General features: G+C 39.4%; 1 protein-coding gene across 4 annotated transcripts in view; it reads left to right on the top strand.

Annotated features, from left to right (window-relative positions):
• TXNDC11 (thioredoxin domain containing 11) overlaps positions 1-15,309 on the top strand; it is a 64,640-nt gene that overhangs the window by 16,213 nt on the left and 33,118 nt on the right. For 2 of the 4 annotated variants that reach the window (XM_068565977.1, XM_068565979.1), the window contains 2 exons: positions 9,578-9,671; positions 11,033-11,068. In XM_068565977.1, the coding sequence (XP_068422078.1) occupies positions 9,578-9,671; positions 11,033-11,068 (130 nt within the window). The remainder of the gene's footprint in view (positions 1-9,577; positions 9,672-11,032; positions 11,069-15,309) is intronic. The other 2 variants (XM_068565978.1, XM_068565980.1) reach the window with 1 other exon arrangement.

Here is a 15,309-nt window from a genome sequence, read left to right as displayed (position 1 = left end):
TGACGAATCAGGACTTGGACAGACTTGAATCCAAACTCATCTCCACCTTATTAGCTGTGTGGCCCCTGGCTAGTATTATACTTAACCTCTTTATGCCTCCATTTCCTCATCTGTAAAACAGGGGTTAGATGAGATTAAAAAAAAAAAAAATGCCTGCTAGGATGTAGTCCTAATAAATGAAAATTCATCAGTGATAATGACGTTGTGGAAAAATCCTGGATGTTTAGCACTACTGAGAGAGCTCAAAATGTGCACAACACCTGCCGGAATTCCCAACTTATATTGATAAAAACACCTTTTGTTTGTTTTGTGCTTAAGATGATAAAAAATGACCTGTAAGGGCCAAGAGTTCTTCCTTCAGCTTAGCTTCTGTTGGGACTTTTAAAGAACACCATGCCCAGTTTGGTACCCTCTGTTTTTTTCTTTAAATTTTCAGTCAGTGTCTTCTGAAAAATAAAGAAATGGGAGAAGAGCTATGGAGCATCGAATAGCATACAACATGTACTTAACCTGCACCAAAAGAGTGTGGAAAAAATTGAGATTGTTTAGCCTTAAAAGAGCACAGAGAGGTGGCTTTATTAGTATACCCAGCTCTGTCAGAGATTTGTATCCAGAGAGTTCTGAGCCAGTTCTTAGCAGAGGTCATGTGATAAGACGGACTCAGCTAGCACTCTGGGCGCCTGGGTTTTAGCCCTGACAGAAGTCTGTGATTTCTGCATTTTATGCAGATTTCTCATCTCTGAAATAAGGAAGTTGGCTCAGATAATCCCTCCTGACTGTTGGCTTTGGTGAAGTTTAGAGGCTGGAAAGAGGCAGACAGAAGAAGGTTCATCACTTGTGGTTGGGAAAGTATTTTTGACACAATGCCTTTGAGCATCTGTGTCAGAGATCTTTCTACTCCTTTTTTATTTATTGCCTCTGAGATGTTTGTAGCGTCTTTGTAGTTGGATCTGCAGGGGAGACAAGCGCATGGTTATGACTGAGCAGCCAGGATGATTCCTGACCTTGAGCCTCTGCATTCTTTGTACCTGCTTTCCAGCAGCACTTTCAGAGATTATGCTCCAAGTCTGACGCTGAGTCCACACGACATTACTCAAGGTTGTTTTTTTGGCAGCCCACTTAATTAGAAGATGTACAGCAATGATGAGACTGCCTTTAAGATGAGACCCAAGAGAGTGCTGCCAAGCTGGGATGCTGTATAGCTTCTGTCAGCCTTTTAAGTGCCTCCCGAAAGCCGTAGATGGCCTTTATCGTGTTAGAATCATCTTTGCTGGGCTTATTTTCACGGAGATGAAATTGTTGGGTTGGCAAGAGGCAGTATTTGATTAATTGTGAAAGAACTCGGGAGTCAAGCCCGGCATGGTTTCAAATGTGAAGCCATTTATCTTGTGAAACATACCAAATACTGCCTAGAAAGAAGTGATATCAATTTCATTTACTCTCTGTAAGATAACATAAAGACAAAATTCCAGATCCAGAAGTGAAACCACTGTCATGGTTTTTGATAGTTGAATAAATAGGAAAGATAAAGGAATTTTGGGAGGCCCCACTCTGGAGCATAATATACTTTTAGACATTCCTGTAAGTGAAGGTTTCTCAACCTCAGCATTACTGACATTGGGAATCGATAATTCTGTGTTGTCGGGGTCCGTCCTGTGCTTTGCAGGATGTTTAGCAGCATCCTTGGCCTCCACCTACTAGTTACCAGTAGCACCCCCCTCTTACTTGTGACAACCCAAAATATCCAGGCATTGTCAAATGTCCCTTAGGGGGGGCAAAATCACCTCAGTTGAGAGCCACTGCTCTCAATTATTGTTTCCCCAAATAAGGCCTTAAGGATGCCCCACAGGTCTTAGTATGAACACGTTTTTTCATGTAGCACACAGAATGCCACAATCTAATTGTTGCAAGTTTATCTGCTTATAACAGTATCAGTAGAAAGAAGATGAAAATTAAGCAGTGCCTTAACTAGAAAATTCTGGAGTGTTACCTGTGGGGAGCTAGAGCCAGGAGTGAGTTATGTTGTCATCAATAGATGTCCCTGATATTCAACTTTCTACTCAAATTGTCTGTACCACAATCCCCCCCCCTAAAAAGTATGCATCCTAAATGTGTTAAGGGTATTGATGATTTAAAGAAGTCTTAGTATGAAAGATACTTGTTTTGATCAAGAGCCTTGTCTCCTAATTTACATTTTTTATATAGATTTCAATATCAAATGTGTTTAAATTTAGGTATACCAAAATTGGGCTGAAATAATTATTTAATGTTTCTGTGGCACTTCTAAGGTTTGTTAGGATGGCTTTGTTTTTTTGCTTCTGTCTCTAGATGTGTTTGTGGCGTCTTACAGGAGTGCATTTGATAATTTCCCCCTCATTTTAAAAAAACACATTGATTACTCATAAGTTTGTCTCTAATCCAGATATTTGTGAACAGTTTGGATCGTCATAAGATTGTGTAGTTAGGGTTTATTACTTGGGAAGTGATGATACCCTGAAATTAACAACTTTCTATATTGACATAAACTTTTATTATACATATACTGAACTCTATTCACATATGCTTCTATTGCTATTATAAAGAGGAATGCTCTAATTCTAGCTTGGTTTGAATTTTTGTAAGTCCTACAGATGAATCAATCCTTTTAAAAGCCTGTTTCAGATGATTTGATAATGAATTACCTAGAAGAGTAGAAGTTTTTAACCAATGGAAAATGTTTTATTTGACTTAGATATCTCAAACCTACCCAAATCAGATTGTGCATCATTCTCTATACTTTTATGTTTATAAAATATGACACTGAAACCAGATGCAATTTTTTTTTTTTTTTAATTTATTTGGCTGCATCGGGTCTTAGTTGCGGCACGTGGGATCTTCCTTGCGGCATGCGGGATCTTTCATTGCGGCGCGCGGGCTCTTTGTTGTGGTGCACGGGTTTCTCTCCAGTTGTGGCGCGGGGGCTCTAGAGTGAGCGGGCTCAGTAGTTCTGGTGCACAGGCTCTCTAGTTGTGGCACACAGGCTTAGTTGCCCCGCAACAGGTGGGAATCTTAGTTCCCCCAGATGTAATTTTTAGGAAAACAATTTTGCCTTTAATTTACTGAACATTGTAGAAAGACATTAAAAGAGTGACTGTTACAAATACTTGACTCTGTAGATTCCAAAATACTTTAGACATTATTAGCAAACAAAAAATGAGTAGACTATGCATTGGTAAGTGCCCTTCAGTTTTCAAGTGCTTTTACTTCTAATCTTCCCAACAGCCATGTGAGATAGATGGAAATTGTAGATCCTTTCAACAGATTAAGAAGATAAGGTACAGACTGGGTGTGATGTACCCCTAAGTGGAGACTGGACTGTAGCCTAGGTCTTCTGGCTCCCAAAATTCTTCCTTGTACACAAAGGAATGTTTAAGGTCTCTGACTTGAAACTTCGCTATGTATCTAGAGGTTAAAACTTTGAATATTTAATTATTTAATGTCATTTTTGAATCTTCCTTTTTCATGAAAGAAAAATTTTGAAAGTCAGCTTCTTAATTTGACTGTTAACTTTTTTCCTTCATCTTTAGGAATGGTTCTAAGAATAATTAGTGATAAAGGATGGGCCGTGGCTATTGACTTACTGTTCAAACAGTAGAGTTTTACCATTTACTGTTATTAATTGGGTCATTAGCATTTATTCTACAGAACTGGGAGTGTTCTATGTATGATAATCACAGTATTGAGGCTGGGTAGAGTCCAGAATTTTCTTCCCAGATATGCACTAAAATCATACCTGCCTTATAAATAATGAATGTAGCTAAAACTAAGTGGACTTTCTGGTGGACACCACAGAGGGAGATCAGGAACTTTAAATTTATTTATTTATTTATGGCTGTGTTGGGTCTTCGTTTCTGTGCGAGGGCCCTCTCCAGTTGCGGCAAGCGGGGGCCACTCTTCATCGCGGTGCGCGGGCCTCCCACTGTCGCGGCCTCTCTCGTCGCGGAGCACAGGCTCCAGACGCGCAGGCTCAGCAATTGTGGCTCATGGGCCCAGCCGCTCCGCGGCATGTGGGATCCTCCCAGACCAGGGCCCGAACCCGCGTCCCCTGCACTGGCAGGCAGACTCCCAACCACTGCGCCACCAGGGAAGCCCCAGGAACTTTAAGTCATCTTGTTGCAAACCATGTTAAGAAATTCTGCTTTCTTCATTTACTCCAGTTGTAGAATTCCTCTTCCTTGAAAGTTCTTCCTGCATATTTAAGATACAGACAGGACAATTTAATTTATTACTTGTGGACAACATAGGCAGACATAACCCAGTGTCATTTTTATTTTGGATAGACATTAAGTTGATTGGAAAGGGAATAGGACTAAATATGGTAATGTCACTTTCACAGTCACAGTTTTAGGGCTCATTTGTCGGTATTTTTTAGACATATTTGTCTTAAGTATCGGTAGCTTCTACATCAATAATGCTTTCTTTTTTATATTTTAAAGAATGTGACAGAATTATCTGATTTGTACCTTATAATCTACCCACCAAATGCCAACAGTATTATTTAGAACTCTTATATCTGTAGCCAAAATATTTTTGAAATCTTCATGAATTTCTATAATTTATCTATTTAAGAGCAGTGATTTAGCACACATCCATTCATTTGTTCTTAGCAGTTTTGGTAAACCAAGTTGTTTTAAGTGAGATAGGAGAAGGCTTGGGAATTGTTCGGAGGGAGAAGCAGGGCATTGGGTAAATTGCCAGGTGACAGAAACCTGAGCACTTTGGAGAAAAACCTAGTAGACTGCCTGGTACCTGCTGTTATCTTGTTGTTTGTTAGTAAAAGGGTTGTTTGTACCCTGGATGTTGCACACATAACTTGATACTGTTTCTGTTAATTCATAGTTCTATACGACTGTGAATTAAGTAGCTTTAAATTTTCTAAGTGTGAGTTAACATCAATGCAGAAATATTTCAATTGCCATTGAGGAAAAAACACACCGAGGTAACTATTCTCTTGGCCACTAGAGGGCGTGTACACCATCTGCTGAAATTTATGCCATACTGCAAATGGTGCTCACTTAGGAAAATAAATATTTTATGCCAATGAGGATGTGCTAGCCTCCTATAAATAGCCTATTTCCAGGCTCCTCATTATAGCAGGTACTGCATATACTGTACATCATTAAATGGAGTTGAAACACACAAACTGGGTCAAGTTATAATCTGGTACTTACGTTTTGTTCTTCACTAAATTGTAAACTTGGTGAGGAGGAGCTTTGTCTTATTTATCTTTTTATCCCCATTCAGTCTTTAACAAATGTTTATTTTGTGCCTGCTTTGTGCCAGGCGCTGTCTGAGCTGCAAATGTAGTGATGAACAAGAGAGAGCTTGTGTTTCATGGAGTTAAAATATGGAGATAGGGGACTTTCCTGGCAGTCCAGCGGTTAAGACTCCGCGCTTCCAATGCAGGGGGCGCAGGCTTGATCCCGGTCGGGAAACTAAAATCCCACGTGCTGTGCGGTGTGCAAAAAAAAAAAAAAAAAAAAAAAAAATGTGGAGATAGACAACAAACAGGAAAATAAACAAGATGTAGGGGGATGGGTAGTATCCCCCCAAAATTTGTGTCCAGCCAGAAGCTCAGAATGTGGCCTTATTTGGAAATAGGGTCTGTACAGATGTCATTAGTTAAGGATCTCAAGATGAAATCATCCTGGATTTAGAATGGGTCCTAAATCCACAGGGAAGAAGGCCCTGTGAACATGAAGGCAGGGACCAGAGTGATGCAGCCTCAAGCCAAGGAATGCCTGGAGCCACCAAAAGCTAGGAAAGAGGCAAGGAAGGATTCTTCCCTAGAGCCTCCAGAGAGAACACAGTCCTGCTGCCACCTTGATTTGGGGCTACTAGCCTCCAGAACTGTGAGAATAAATTTCTGTTGTTTTAAACCACCAAGTTTGTGATAATTTGTTACGGCAGCCCTAGGAAACAACATACAAGGTAATATTAGGTAATAAGTGCTACAAAGAGAAATAAAGACGGGTGATAAGATAGATATGAGGGCAGGGAGGGTGGGCATAACTATTTTAGAAGACAGAGAAGACCTCTCTGAGGAAATGACATTTGAGCAGATACTTAGAGTGAAGCCTGTGTGCTATGATCCATCCCTGAGGAAATTTGGGGAAAGCGCTCCTGGAAGCAGGAGCAGTGAGTGCAAAGGTCCTGAGGGAGGAACGGGATGGGGGGGCCGGAGCAGAGAGGAGAGCGGTAGGAGATGAGGGCACAGAGGTGTCTTGTGACTGTGGTGCGTCCTGATTACACCTTTGATTAGTTGGGCAAATGAAGGAAAGAGGAATGCTGGCAGTTAGGTTCCTGTGGCTGTTCTGTTCACCTGGCAGCCGTCCAGGCATTTGGGAGGGACTGATGGAAACACTGCAGCTGGAACCTGGGGTTGGACCATCTTTACATGTTGGTGAGCATCAGAGTGAGGAGGGACAGCCTGCGTGCCAGCAGGCTTCCACTCCAGCCTCAGCCCAGGGTCAGGCTGGCTCACGTGCTCGGCCCGCTCATCTGAAAGAGAGCCTCCAAAGTAAGAAGCAGGGGCCAAGGTGTCTGCTTTGAACCAGCCCCTGGGTTTATTTGCAACCCAGCAAACAAGGTGTGTAGACCTATGTGAATATGCATGTGTTTTGTTCCCCAAACTTCCCTTTTTCCAGATTTAAGAAAGAACTGTGGAGGAAACTCTGAAATGTATAATCATTTCTCAAATACAGCTTTGGCTGGAGAGACACTGAAACTTTGGGGAAATGATTGCAAAATTTATTTTCCCTAAAGCGTAACCAGAGCCAGTTTAATAACTTTTAAATGATAATTTGCAATAGAAATAAACAGATTAACTATCACTTCACTTTATTTCCTCGTATTGTTTTGAAATGTTAATTTTAAGTTATATCCTTAAACATGCCACTTTTCAAAATCTAATACCGACTCACAGTATTGTGGATATTTGAAAAATAGTACCTAAAATATACTTTGCCTGTTTCTTGTGTTTTATTTTATATATATATATATATATATATATATATATATATATATATTTTAATTAATTAATTTATTTATTTTTGGCTACACTGGGTCTTCGTTGCTGCACGCGGGCTTGCGCTTTCTCTAGTTGCGGAGAGTAGGGGCTACTCTTCGTTGTGGTGCACGGGCTTCTCATTGCGGTGGTTTATCTTGTTGCGGAGCACGGGCTCTAGGCGTGTGGACTTCAGTAGCTGCGGCTCGCGGGCTGTAGAGCACGGGCTCCGTAGTTGTGGCACACGGGCTTAGTTGCTCTGCGGCATGTGGGATCTTCCCGGGCCAGGGTTCGAACCCATGTCCCCTGCGTTGGCAGGCAGATTCTTAACCACTGCACCACCCGGGAAACCCGTCTTGTGTTTCAAAGAGCTAGTATTTTATAATTTATACAACCTTTAATCCTCTCATATAGTTGTTTAATCTTATGATCTTCATTTCTTTGGCAATGAAAAGTAAAAATAATTTTACTTATGGGGTTGTTTGTATTGTTTGTGGAATTTCTTTGGTCAAACTACTTGGAAATTTTAGTACCAGGTCTTCTGAGGATACAGGCTCTTCCACCGAAGCTATGTAGCCCCTTGGAAAACTGCAGCAGTGGTGCCATCAACAAGAATAAACCCTTACACTGTAGAAAGGTCCGTAAAGGACCCCTGCAAATGGTCTAACCTTTATTCATTTTTAAAGGTTTAATCTGGGTTTCTCATGAAGACTCAGAATTCACATCGTTTTTACTTCCATTAATGTGTATTTACATAAACACATATGTAGTTGCATACATGCATGTAGAGAGATACATGTTTATGGACTATATGTCTCCTGCTGTGAAGCCACCTTAGATAACATGATGGGAGAAGAGGTTGAAACTCACCTCATTTAATTATTAGCCATGAAACATTTCCTAATATTTAGAACCAATTACTCCATTTGGTTTTGGTTTAGGAGATTGGTCAGAATTGAAATAAACTAATGAGTCTATTTTCTTTATGTTACTTTTCATTTTTATCCTGTATCCAGTATTAACTAAGTGACTAAAATTTCTGAAGAGCTTGTCTTCCTTTGTTCATGGTAGAAAGGCTTATACACCATCATAGCCTGGTTTGAAACCTTAAGAACCCAAACACTGTGTAATTCTACATTGAGCCAATTCTGGATCAGCTTGTTGAAAACATTTTAAGGAGTTTAGCAAAAGAAAATCCTGTTTCAGTGACTTTACTTTCTGATTTCCTCAGTTGTTTGAGAAATTAGTTATTTGCTAGATTTTTTTAGATGTTAAGATTAAACACTCTATCTCAGTTTCTACCAGAGTGAAAACCAATTGATCTATTTAAAATGGAATCTTACTAGAATTAATAGGTGATTTAGATTTGAAAGATAGTATGTTCCACTACAATCAGAAATTTCCTCTTTTATACAACATACCGATTTTAAACTTGACCAACAGGTTACATTTCTGTTTTACTTTTTGGATCTGACTTTGTCCCAATGATCAAATCACCTCCAAAATTATTTATTAAAAACATAGTGCTGTGTGTTTTAGGGCTAGAAAGGACTCTTTACATTTTCCAAATGCTTTATAGTTCATCAGGTTCATTCTTCTCAGTAACCCCATGATGAATGGTCCCCATTTGCCAGATAAGGAAACTGAGCTTCACACTGAAGCATTCACTCAGTATCACTTAACTGTCAGACTTGAGCTTAAGTCTTCTGACTCCAAGCCCAGCGCTCTTTCCTTAAGGATCTCACAGTTGGGCTTTTAAAACATATAGAACAAAACCAGACAGAACGAGTGCCTACGAGCCTTTCTAAGAAGGAAGAAATTATTCTGAACAAGAAGGCAGAATGTGTCTGGTGGGGACAGTTAATTGGTTTGGCAGAATGGAGGGGTATTCTGTGCTAAGCTTAGAGAAATGGAATGAGCAGGTGGAAATTGGGGTGGAGGAGCGAGAGGGCTCTCAGCAGACTGACCTGACAAGAGAGGAGGGGTGCCATTGTGGAATGCTGGGCTTTGCGTGTGGTGGGGAAGAAGGAGCCCATCAAAGGATGACCTTGAACAACAGTGGAGCCAGTCAGAGGTAGCCTGATTTCCAGTAAGTGTGAAGGTGTGTTTGGAGTGAGGCGGTGAAGAGATTGAGGAAGAAATGTAAGAAAGGTTACAAATCATTGACCTAGTTTGCCTGGAGTTGCTAAAACAAAAGCAAGTGAGTGCTTGAACTTGACAGTGAGGTTTCAAACCAGGGATGTAGGAGAACTGTCCACAGAGGGTGGAAAGACCTGCTTAGGAAGTTTCAGCTCTGAATTGCCTCTGTAAAAGCTGCTGCCACTCCATCCCTTGCCTTGTTTGTCTAAATGGAGGGAAAGGTCAGCCCTAACCGGCAACTTTTTTCAAAGGCTTATTAAGCTTTTTAAAAAATGAAATGCAACAAATTGCAGTTGTTAAATTATAATGGCATGTCTTTCTTGTTTTGAAATATTTCCCTTTACGCAGTGACCAGTGATACCCCAGGCACCTAATTCTGCTCTTGTTCTGCAGCCTGGAGTACTCGGGTACTTTGAGTTCAGTGGCTCACCCCAGCCTCCTGGTTATTTGACCTTCTTCACTTCAGCATTACATTCATTAAAGAAAGGTAAACATGATTCATATTAAGACATTAGTACTTTAACAGAAGTGTTTGTATATTGATATTTTCTGTTGCATATGTTATCTTTATGATTATATATTTTAGTTTTCTTGATTCTTTTTCTCTGTATTTGTGTTAAATAATTACGTTATTTTATGGTGCGCTGGCAAACAAAATTTTGTGCTATTTCAAGTGTAGTCTCTTAAATGTTTAGAGACTACTATTTTTTAAAATGTAGCTTGATCACACAGCGTCTGCAATGATATATTTTGCACTTCAAATTGTATTATATCATAATCTCTTTTTTTGTGTGGCATTACAAATCTTGGTCAAAGTTTTCAGTGGTTGTATTGTCAGTTGGATGTAATCATAATTTAGGAATACATTTTCTTCAAGAAGTATTTCTATAAGGATGAAAGTCATGTCACATAGCATAAGCCTACTGCCAGGTTCACTATTCTCAAATCCATATATATTTTTTTACTTAGCTAAATCACGTATTATTTGAGTGTCCTACTTTTTAAATTAAACATTTTTCATGTTGCCCATTTTTTCGTGTTGCTCCATGTTCTTTCTCTATATCAGCCATGACCTTATGTCAGTTCTCTTTTAGATACTTTGATCTGCTCCTCATCTCCTTGTTACCACTCCGGTCCAAGCCCCTTTCCCACCCCTACCCTAGGCCAGTGGGCACTTAACTGGTGTCCAGTCTCGCCCCTCCTTCCTCACACTAGGGCCTTTGTGCTAGTCCTTCTTCCTGAAATGTGCCCTCTCCCTCCCCAGGGCCCAGCTGTCCACCTGTCGAACCCCTATTCATCCTTCAGATTCCAGCTCAAATATCACCTCCACAGTCTACCCCCCTGGAGAGAGATTTGTTGTTTTCTTTCATAGCACTCAACATAGTTTGTATTTATTGGGTTGGCCAAAATGTTCGTTCGCGTTTTTCTATAACATCTTACGGAAAAACCTGAATGAACTTTTTGGCCCACCCAATATGTGTATAGTTACGAGATGATTTGTTTACTGTCTGTCATCTTCCCTGGGCTGGGAGATTACTGAGGATGGGGATCGTCTATCTTCAGTTTAGTGTTCTTTCTCCAGCATCTGGCACATAGCAGGGACTCAATCACTATTTGCCAAATGAGTGATCAGATTGATGGCCATGTCATCTTTCCCTCAGTAGGTCAGCCAAAAATATGTAGTCATCCTCCTATTACTGGATATTACATTGCTTCAATATTTTGAGGGGGTATTATAGTAGTATACTATTAATACGTCAAATAATTATATTACTGGTTATTTTAATATGTCCATTGTCTTAAGGTTTTATGCATAGAGAATCTACTGTATTCATGCTTTTCATGCAGGGGACTCTGGGAGAGGAATTCAAGCTGTCACATTAGGTGTGTCTTCTGTCTACTTGAAAGACTTTGAGCTGCACAGCTTCAGGTGACTAAGAAGGCTCAGTGAGTCAGAGTTTGAATTTTGAAAACAAAATACTACCAACTTAAATAAGCTTAAGCAGATAGATGTTCAAAAATCTTATTAGAAAACCAAATAAAGTCCTTTGAAGATTATGTATAAAAGGGTAACCTAGAGTCAATCACTAAAATGATGGCAGCATTCAAGTACTTGAGTTGGAGAAGCTATTTCAAGATTTGGAAGGATGTTTTGTTATCCAGCTGGCTTATATTGTGTGTTTATGATTCATCTTTTTCATTCAGAGGTTTCCAAAATTTTGCTTCTTTTTGGAAAAACCTTTCTAAGTATAAGATAGTAGCCTTTTCTCCTCCCTTTTTTTTTTTTTTTTTTAAAGTATAGTTGACTTACCCTTGCTTTTTTCTTTTCTTTTTTTTTAAGCAAGGAAGGTAATAAATGGATAAAAACTACTTGAAGGTACAAAACGATCCTTTTGGTCAAATCACTAATTTTCACAAATGATTACATGAAATTTCTTCTCAGAATAAATCTAGCTCAATTTACCTGTACTACATTTCTTCCCTCTCTTGTGATTCTAGTTGGGTCTTATGAAATCCTGTTGCATATGAACTTTGCAAGAACTGAGTTCATTCTAATTAATAATTCTTCACCCCATTTTTGTGGGTAAACTCCCACTTAAGCTTAATGAACCATTTTTAGAAGAAAAAGACAAATTTGGAAGGATTACCTAAAATAAATCTTGCCTTGAGCGTCTGGGTTTTTTTCCCCTTTTCTTTCTCCTACCCTGAAGTCAAATGGTATTTTACCTATTATTAATAGCCAATGTTAAGTAAGAGAAACACGTGCAGACTTTTTTTTTTAATGGGACAGTTTGGAATGTAAATTCTAGGTCATTGTTGTGTTTCTATTGTGTACACAAATTGAGGCCTGAGGAACATTTGACACACTTAACATTTGGTATAGAGAGCTTAACTGACGAAGTGTTTAGTCTGTTGTGGTAGAAAGCAGATGTCCTCCTGGTTCACCAAGCCACAAGCATATATAAAATACACATCTTTCCATTGCCTAAATGTTTTTTTTTTTTTTTTTAATTGCCTTAGAAATAACCAGGACACTCTCTAACATTCGTTTCTTGAAGCTAGCTGGCCATCGGTCTACAGATATTTTGAGAATGTACCATATATGAAGCATCCTGCCTGGGTGCTGTGGGGTTGCTGAGAGGGGACATCTCAGTTACCTGTGTCCTTTACCTATTGCTCTCCAACTTGGTGCTGATTCGTCAGTTGATGTCGGCCCTCCTCTTAAGTGGTGTGGGCAGTAACCCTTTTGTTATATTTCTGTCCATTATTTTCCTAGCCATTTTACCTGTATCATTTTTTATTTACCAGTTCTATATTTTCATGTAGTTAAACCTGTGGTTCTTTTTCTTGATTTTTTTTTTTAGAAAAATCTAGTCACTAATTAGTTCACTTCTTTTTGAATTTTAAAGTTATTTGGCACTTTATGCTGCCTGTATTTACTTTGGCTTAAAATACAGAGCACGATTGATTTTCCTCCCTTCTTATTGGCTAATCAGTTAGCACCATTCACAGAATAAAGCTTTCTTTATCCTTCATCTTGATGATGCCTGTTTTATCACAAAATATTTTCTAATATGTAATTGGGTCTGTTTCTGTGTTTTCTCTTGGTCTAGATCCATCCCTCTTTTTATACGAGTAAATATAATTTCATTTTTTACGTTGTAAGTAATTACCTGGTGAACTCTGGACTCCGCGTCCTCTAGTTCTGGTGTTTTATGGAATATTCTTTTATATCCATCTATGCATTTGGCTGAATTTGGGTTGGAATTTTATTAAATGTTTAAGTTGACTTAGAGGTAATTGACATGTTCATAAAACGTAGCTTCCCTTTCTAGCATCACAGCATGATATTAATTTATTCAAACCTTCCTTTCAATTTTTTGTAAAAGGTCTTACACATCCCTCATTAATGGTTAATCCTTTTAAAGTGCTGAATGATTAACTGTGGGCTGGCAGTCTGTGTGTTTCAGGATCCTAGGGAAGCCCATCTCTTGTACTTCTTCACTCTTCCCAGACTGCAGAGCCTGTTCCTCTTGGAGCCTTTCCAGACAGGCCTAAAGAAAATTTGCCCAAAGAAAATTTGGTAGAGGGGTTGATATTTTTAAGTTGCTTACTTGATTTTCTTCCATCTTATGATTATTTCATTATTTGCTGTAAAAATATGTTCTGGTAAAATGTTGTTATATTCTGTTATGATTCAGTGACCTTTTTAAAAGAGAAAATTTGCAACAAATTTTGTTCAAAAGGGATGCAGTGCCGCCTGGGGGACAAGCAGTGGCCTGGGATCTGGCAGTATCTGGTCCTTAGCTTTTGTCTGCCCCTGGCAGGGTTATCAACTTGAACAAAACATTTAACTTCTCTGTGTTTGAGTTTCTCTGTCTGTAAAGTTGGAGAGGGTGGAGGTAAGGGTAAATGCTTGTTTTACAAGGCCACATCATGTGTGAAGTATGTTGTGTGTGAATAAAATAATAGTCTGAAAATCTGTAGCAGTTTAATGAGAAAGCCATTGGCTGAAAGCACCTGAAGTAAGTACTGTGTCTGTTTTCTTAAAAGCATCTACACCAGATAGTATGTACCTTGACCGACCAGCAGACACAGGTCTTCCTCTTCCCTTTTCCTGGAGCACTCCATACCTGCTGTTTTTTGTGTAGTTGGCCCTCCGTATCCACAGGTTCTTTACTTTTGGATCCAGCCCATCCTGGATCGAAAATATTAGGAAAAAGAAAATTCCGGAAAGTTCCAAAAAGCAAAAATTGAATGTATCGTGTACCTGGCAACTACTTCCATAGCATTACGTTGTAATTGCAACTGTTTACTTAGCATTTACAGTCTATTAGTTGTTATAAGTAATCTAGATTTGATTTAAAGTATACCAGAGGATGTGTATAGGTTACATGCAAACACTATGCCATTTTATATAAGGGACTTGAGCATCCGTGGGTTTTGGTATCCAAGGGAAGTGGGGGGCTGGAACCAATTCCCTGTGGACACCAAGGGATGACAGTACTGCATGGTGTTCTCGCTGTGGAACTGACTGCATGTCTGTCCCACCAGAGTTTGAGCTGGTTTGTTCAGACAGTATTTATTGAGCGCCTTGAGGCCAAGGTTTTGTTGTCTTTCTCCTACAACTCGAACAGTTTAGCTAAAAGTTTGAATGAATGACTAGTTAAAGGATACTTTACCTTGAGATTGCTCAGGTTGGAGTGATTTTGGCAGAGGGATGTTGAGTCATTTTGGATCCCCTCCCACCACCACTTCTCCTCATGCCTGGCCTTTCAGGTTCCATAGACCAGTGTGCAGGAATCACTCCCACTGGACTGGATGGAGTCCCTGCCTGGCTCATTCTTCTTACTCTTTCTTCTTGGCTTCTCCCAGTCCCCTGACACTAGAATCCTCATGGATTGAATTGAAATTCACATGATACTTAAATGTCATCTTCAAAATACACTAAATTATTAACTAAAGACGTCGTTTCCACTCCCTTCATTCACCTTTAGGAATTCCTAAACATAGTTGACAGGGAACCTGTGGCATTAGTTTTCTAAGGAACACCTTTGGAAAATACTGTTGTAATGAATTTTTTTTAATAGGAATTTTTTAGAGGAAGAAGTAATTCCAGTGTAGGGTTCCTCTACTCCACCAGGTGGCGTCTGATGGTGCTGTGATTTGCTGGTAGAATTGAGTCAGGACGCAAAAAGCTCCCTCCTCCATATCGTTATTCACAAACAAAGCTTTTTTGGAGCACTTTTCTGTTAGATTGTGAAACTTTGTACAACATCAAGAGGTCTGAAAAGTAGGATTTTCTTATCCTGAAAGTGACATTCTTAAAGTCATTGAAAAAACAAGGGATTGACTTCTTAGGCAAGATTGACTCTGAAATTGCTTTATTTTTTCAGGTTCCTGGGTCTCACTCTTGGGAGTTTGGACCAAGCATTAGGTTTAACAATTCTCCGTGAATGAAACAGGTTCTAGGTCACTGGTTTTCCCACGTAATCTCATTTGTTGTCACTATACTCACTTAAAGAGGGAAATCTTTTTCTAACTAACTGCCTGTGTTCTGAGGCCCTCTGGCTACTGATTAATACACATTAGAAATTCCATACCTTTTGTTCCCATACCTAAAA

Source organism: Eschrichtius robustus, chromosome 16, assembly GCF_028021215.1.
Source record: "Eschrichtius robustus isolate mEscRob2 chromosome 16, mEscRob2.pri, whole genome shotgun sequence".
NCBI classification, from domain to species: Eukaryota; Metazoa; Chordata; class Mammalia; order Artiodactyla; family Eschrichtiidae; genus Eschrichtius; species Eschrichtius robustus.
Note: the sequence above shows the minus strand (reverse complement) of the source record. Positions and strands in the feature narration are given on the sequence as shown.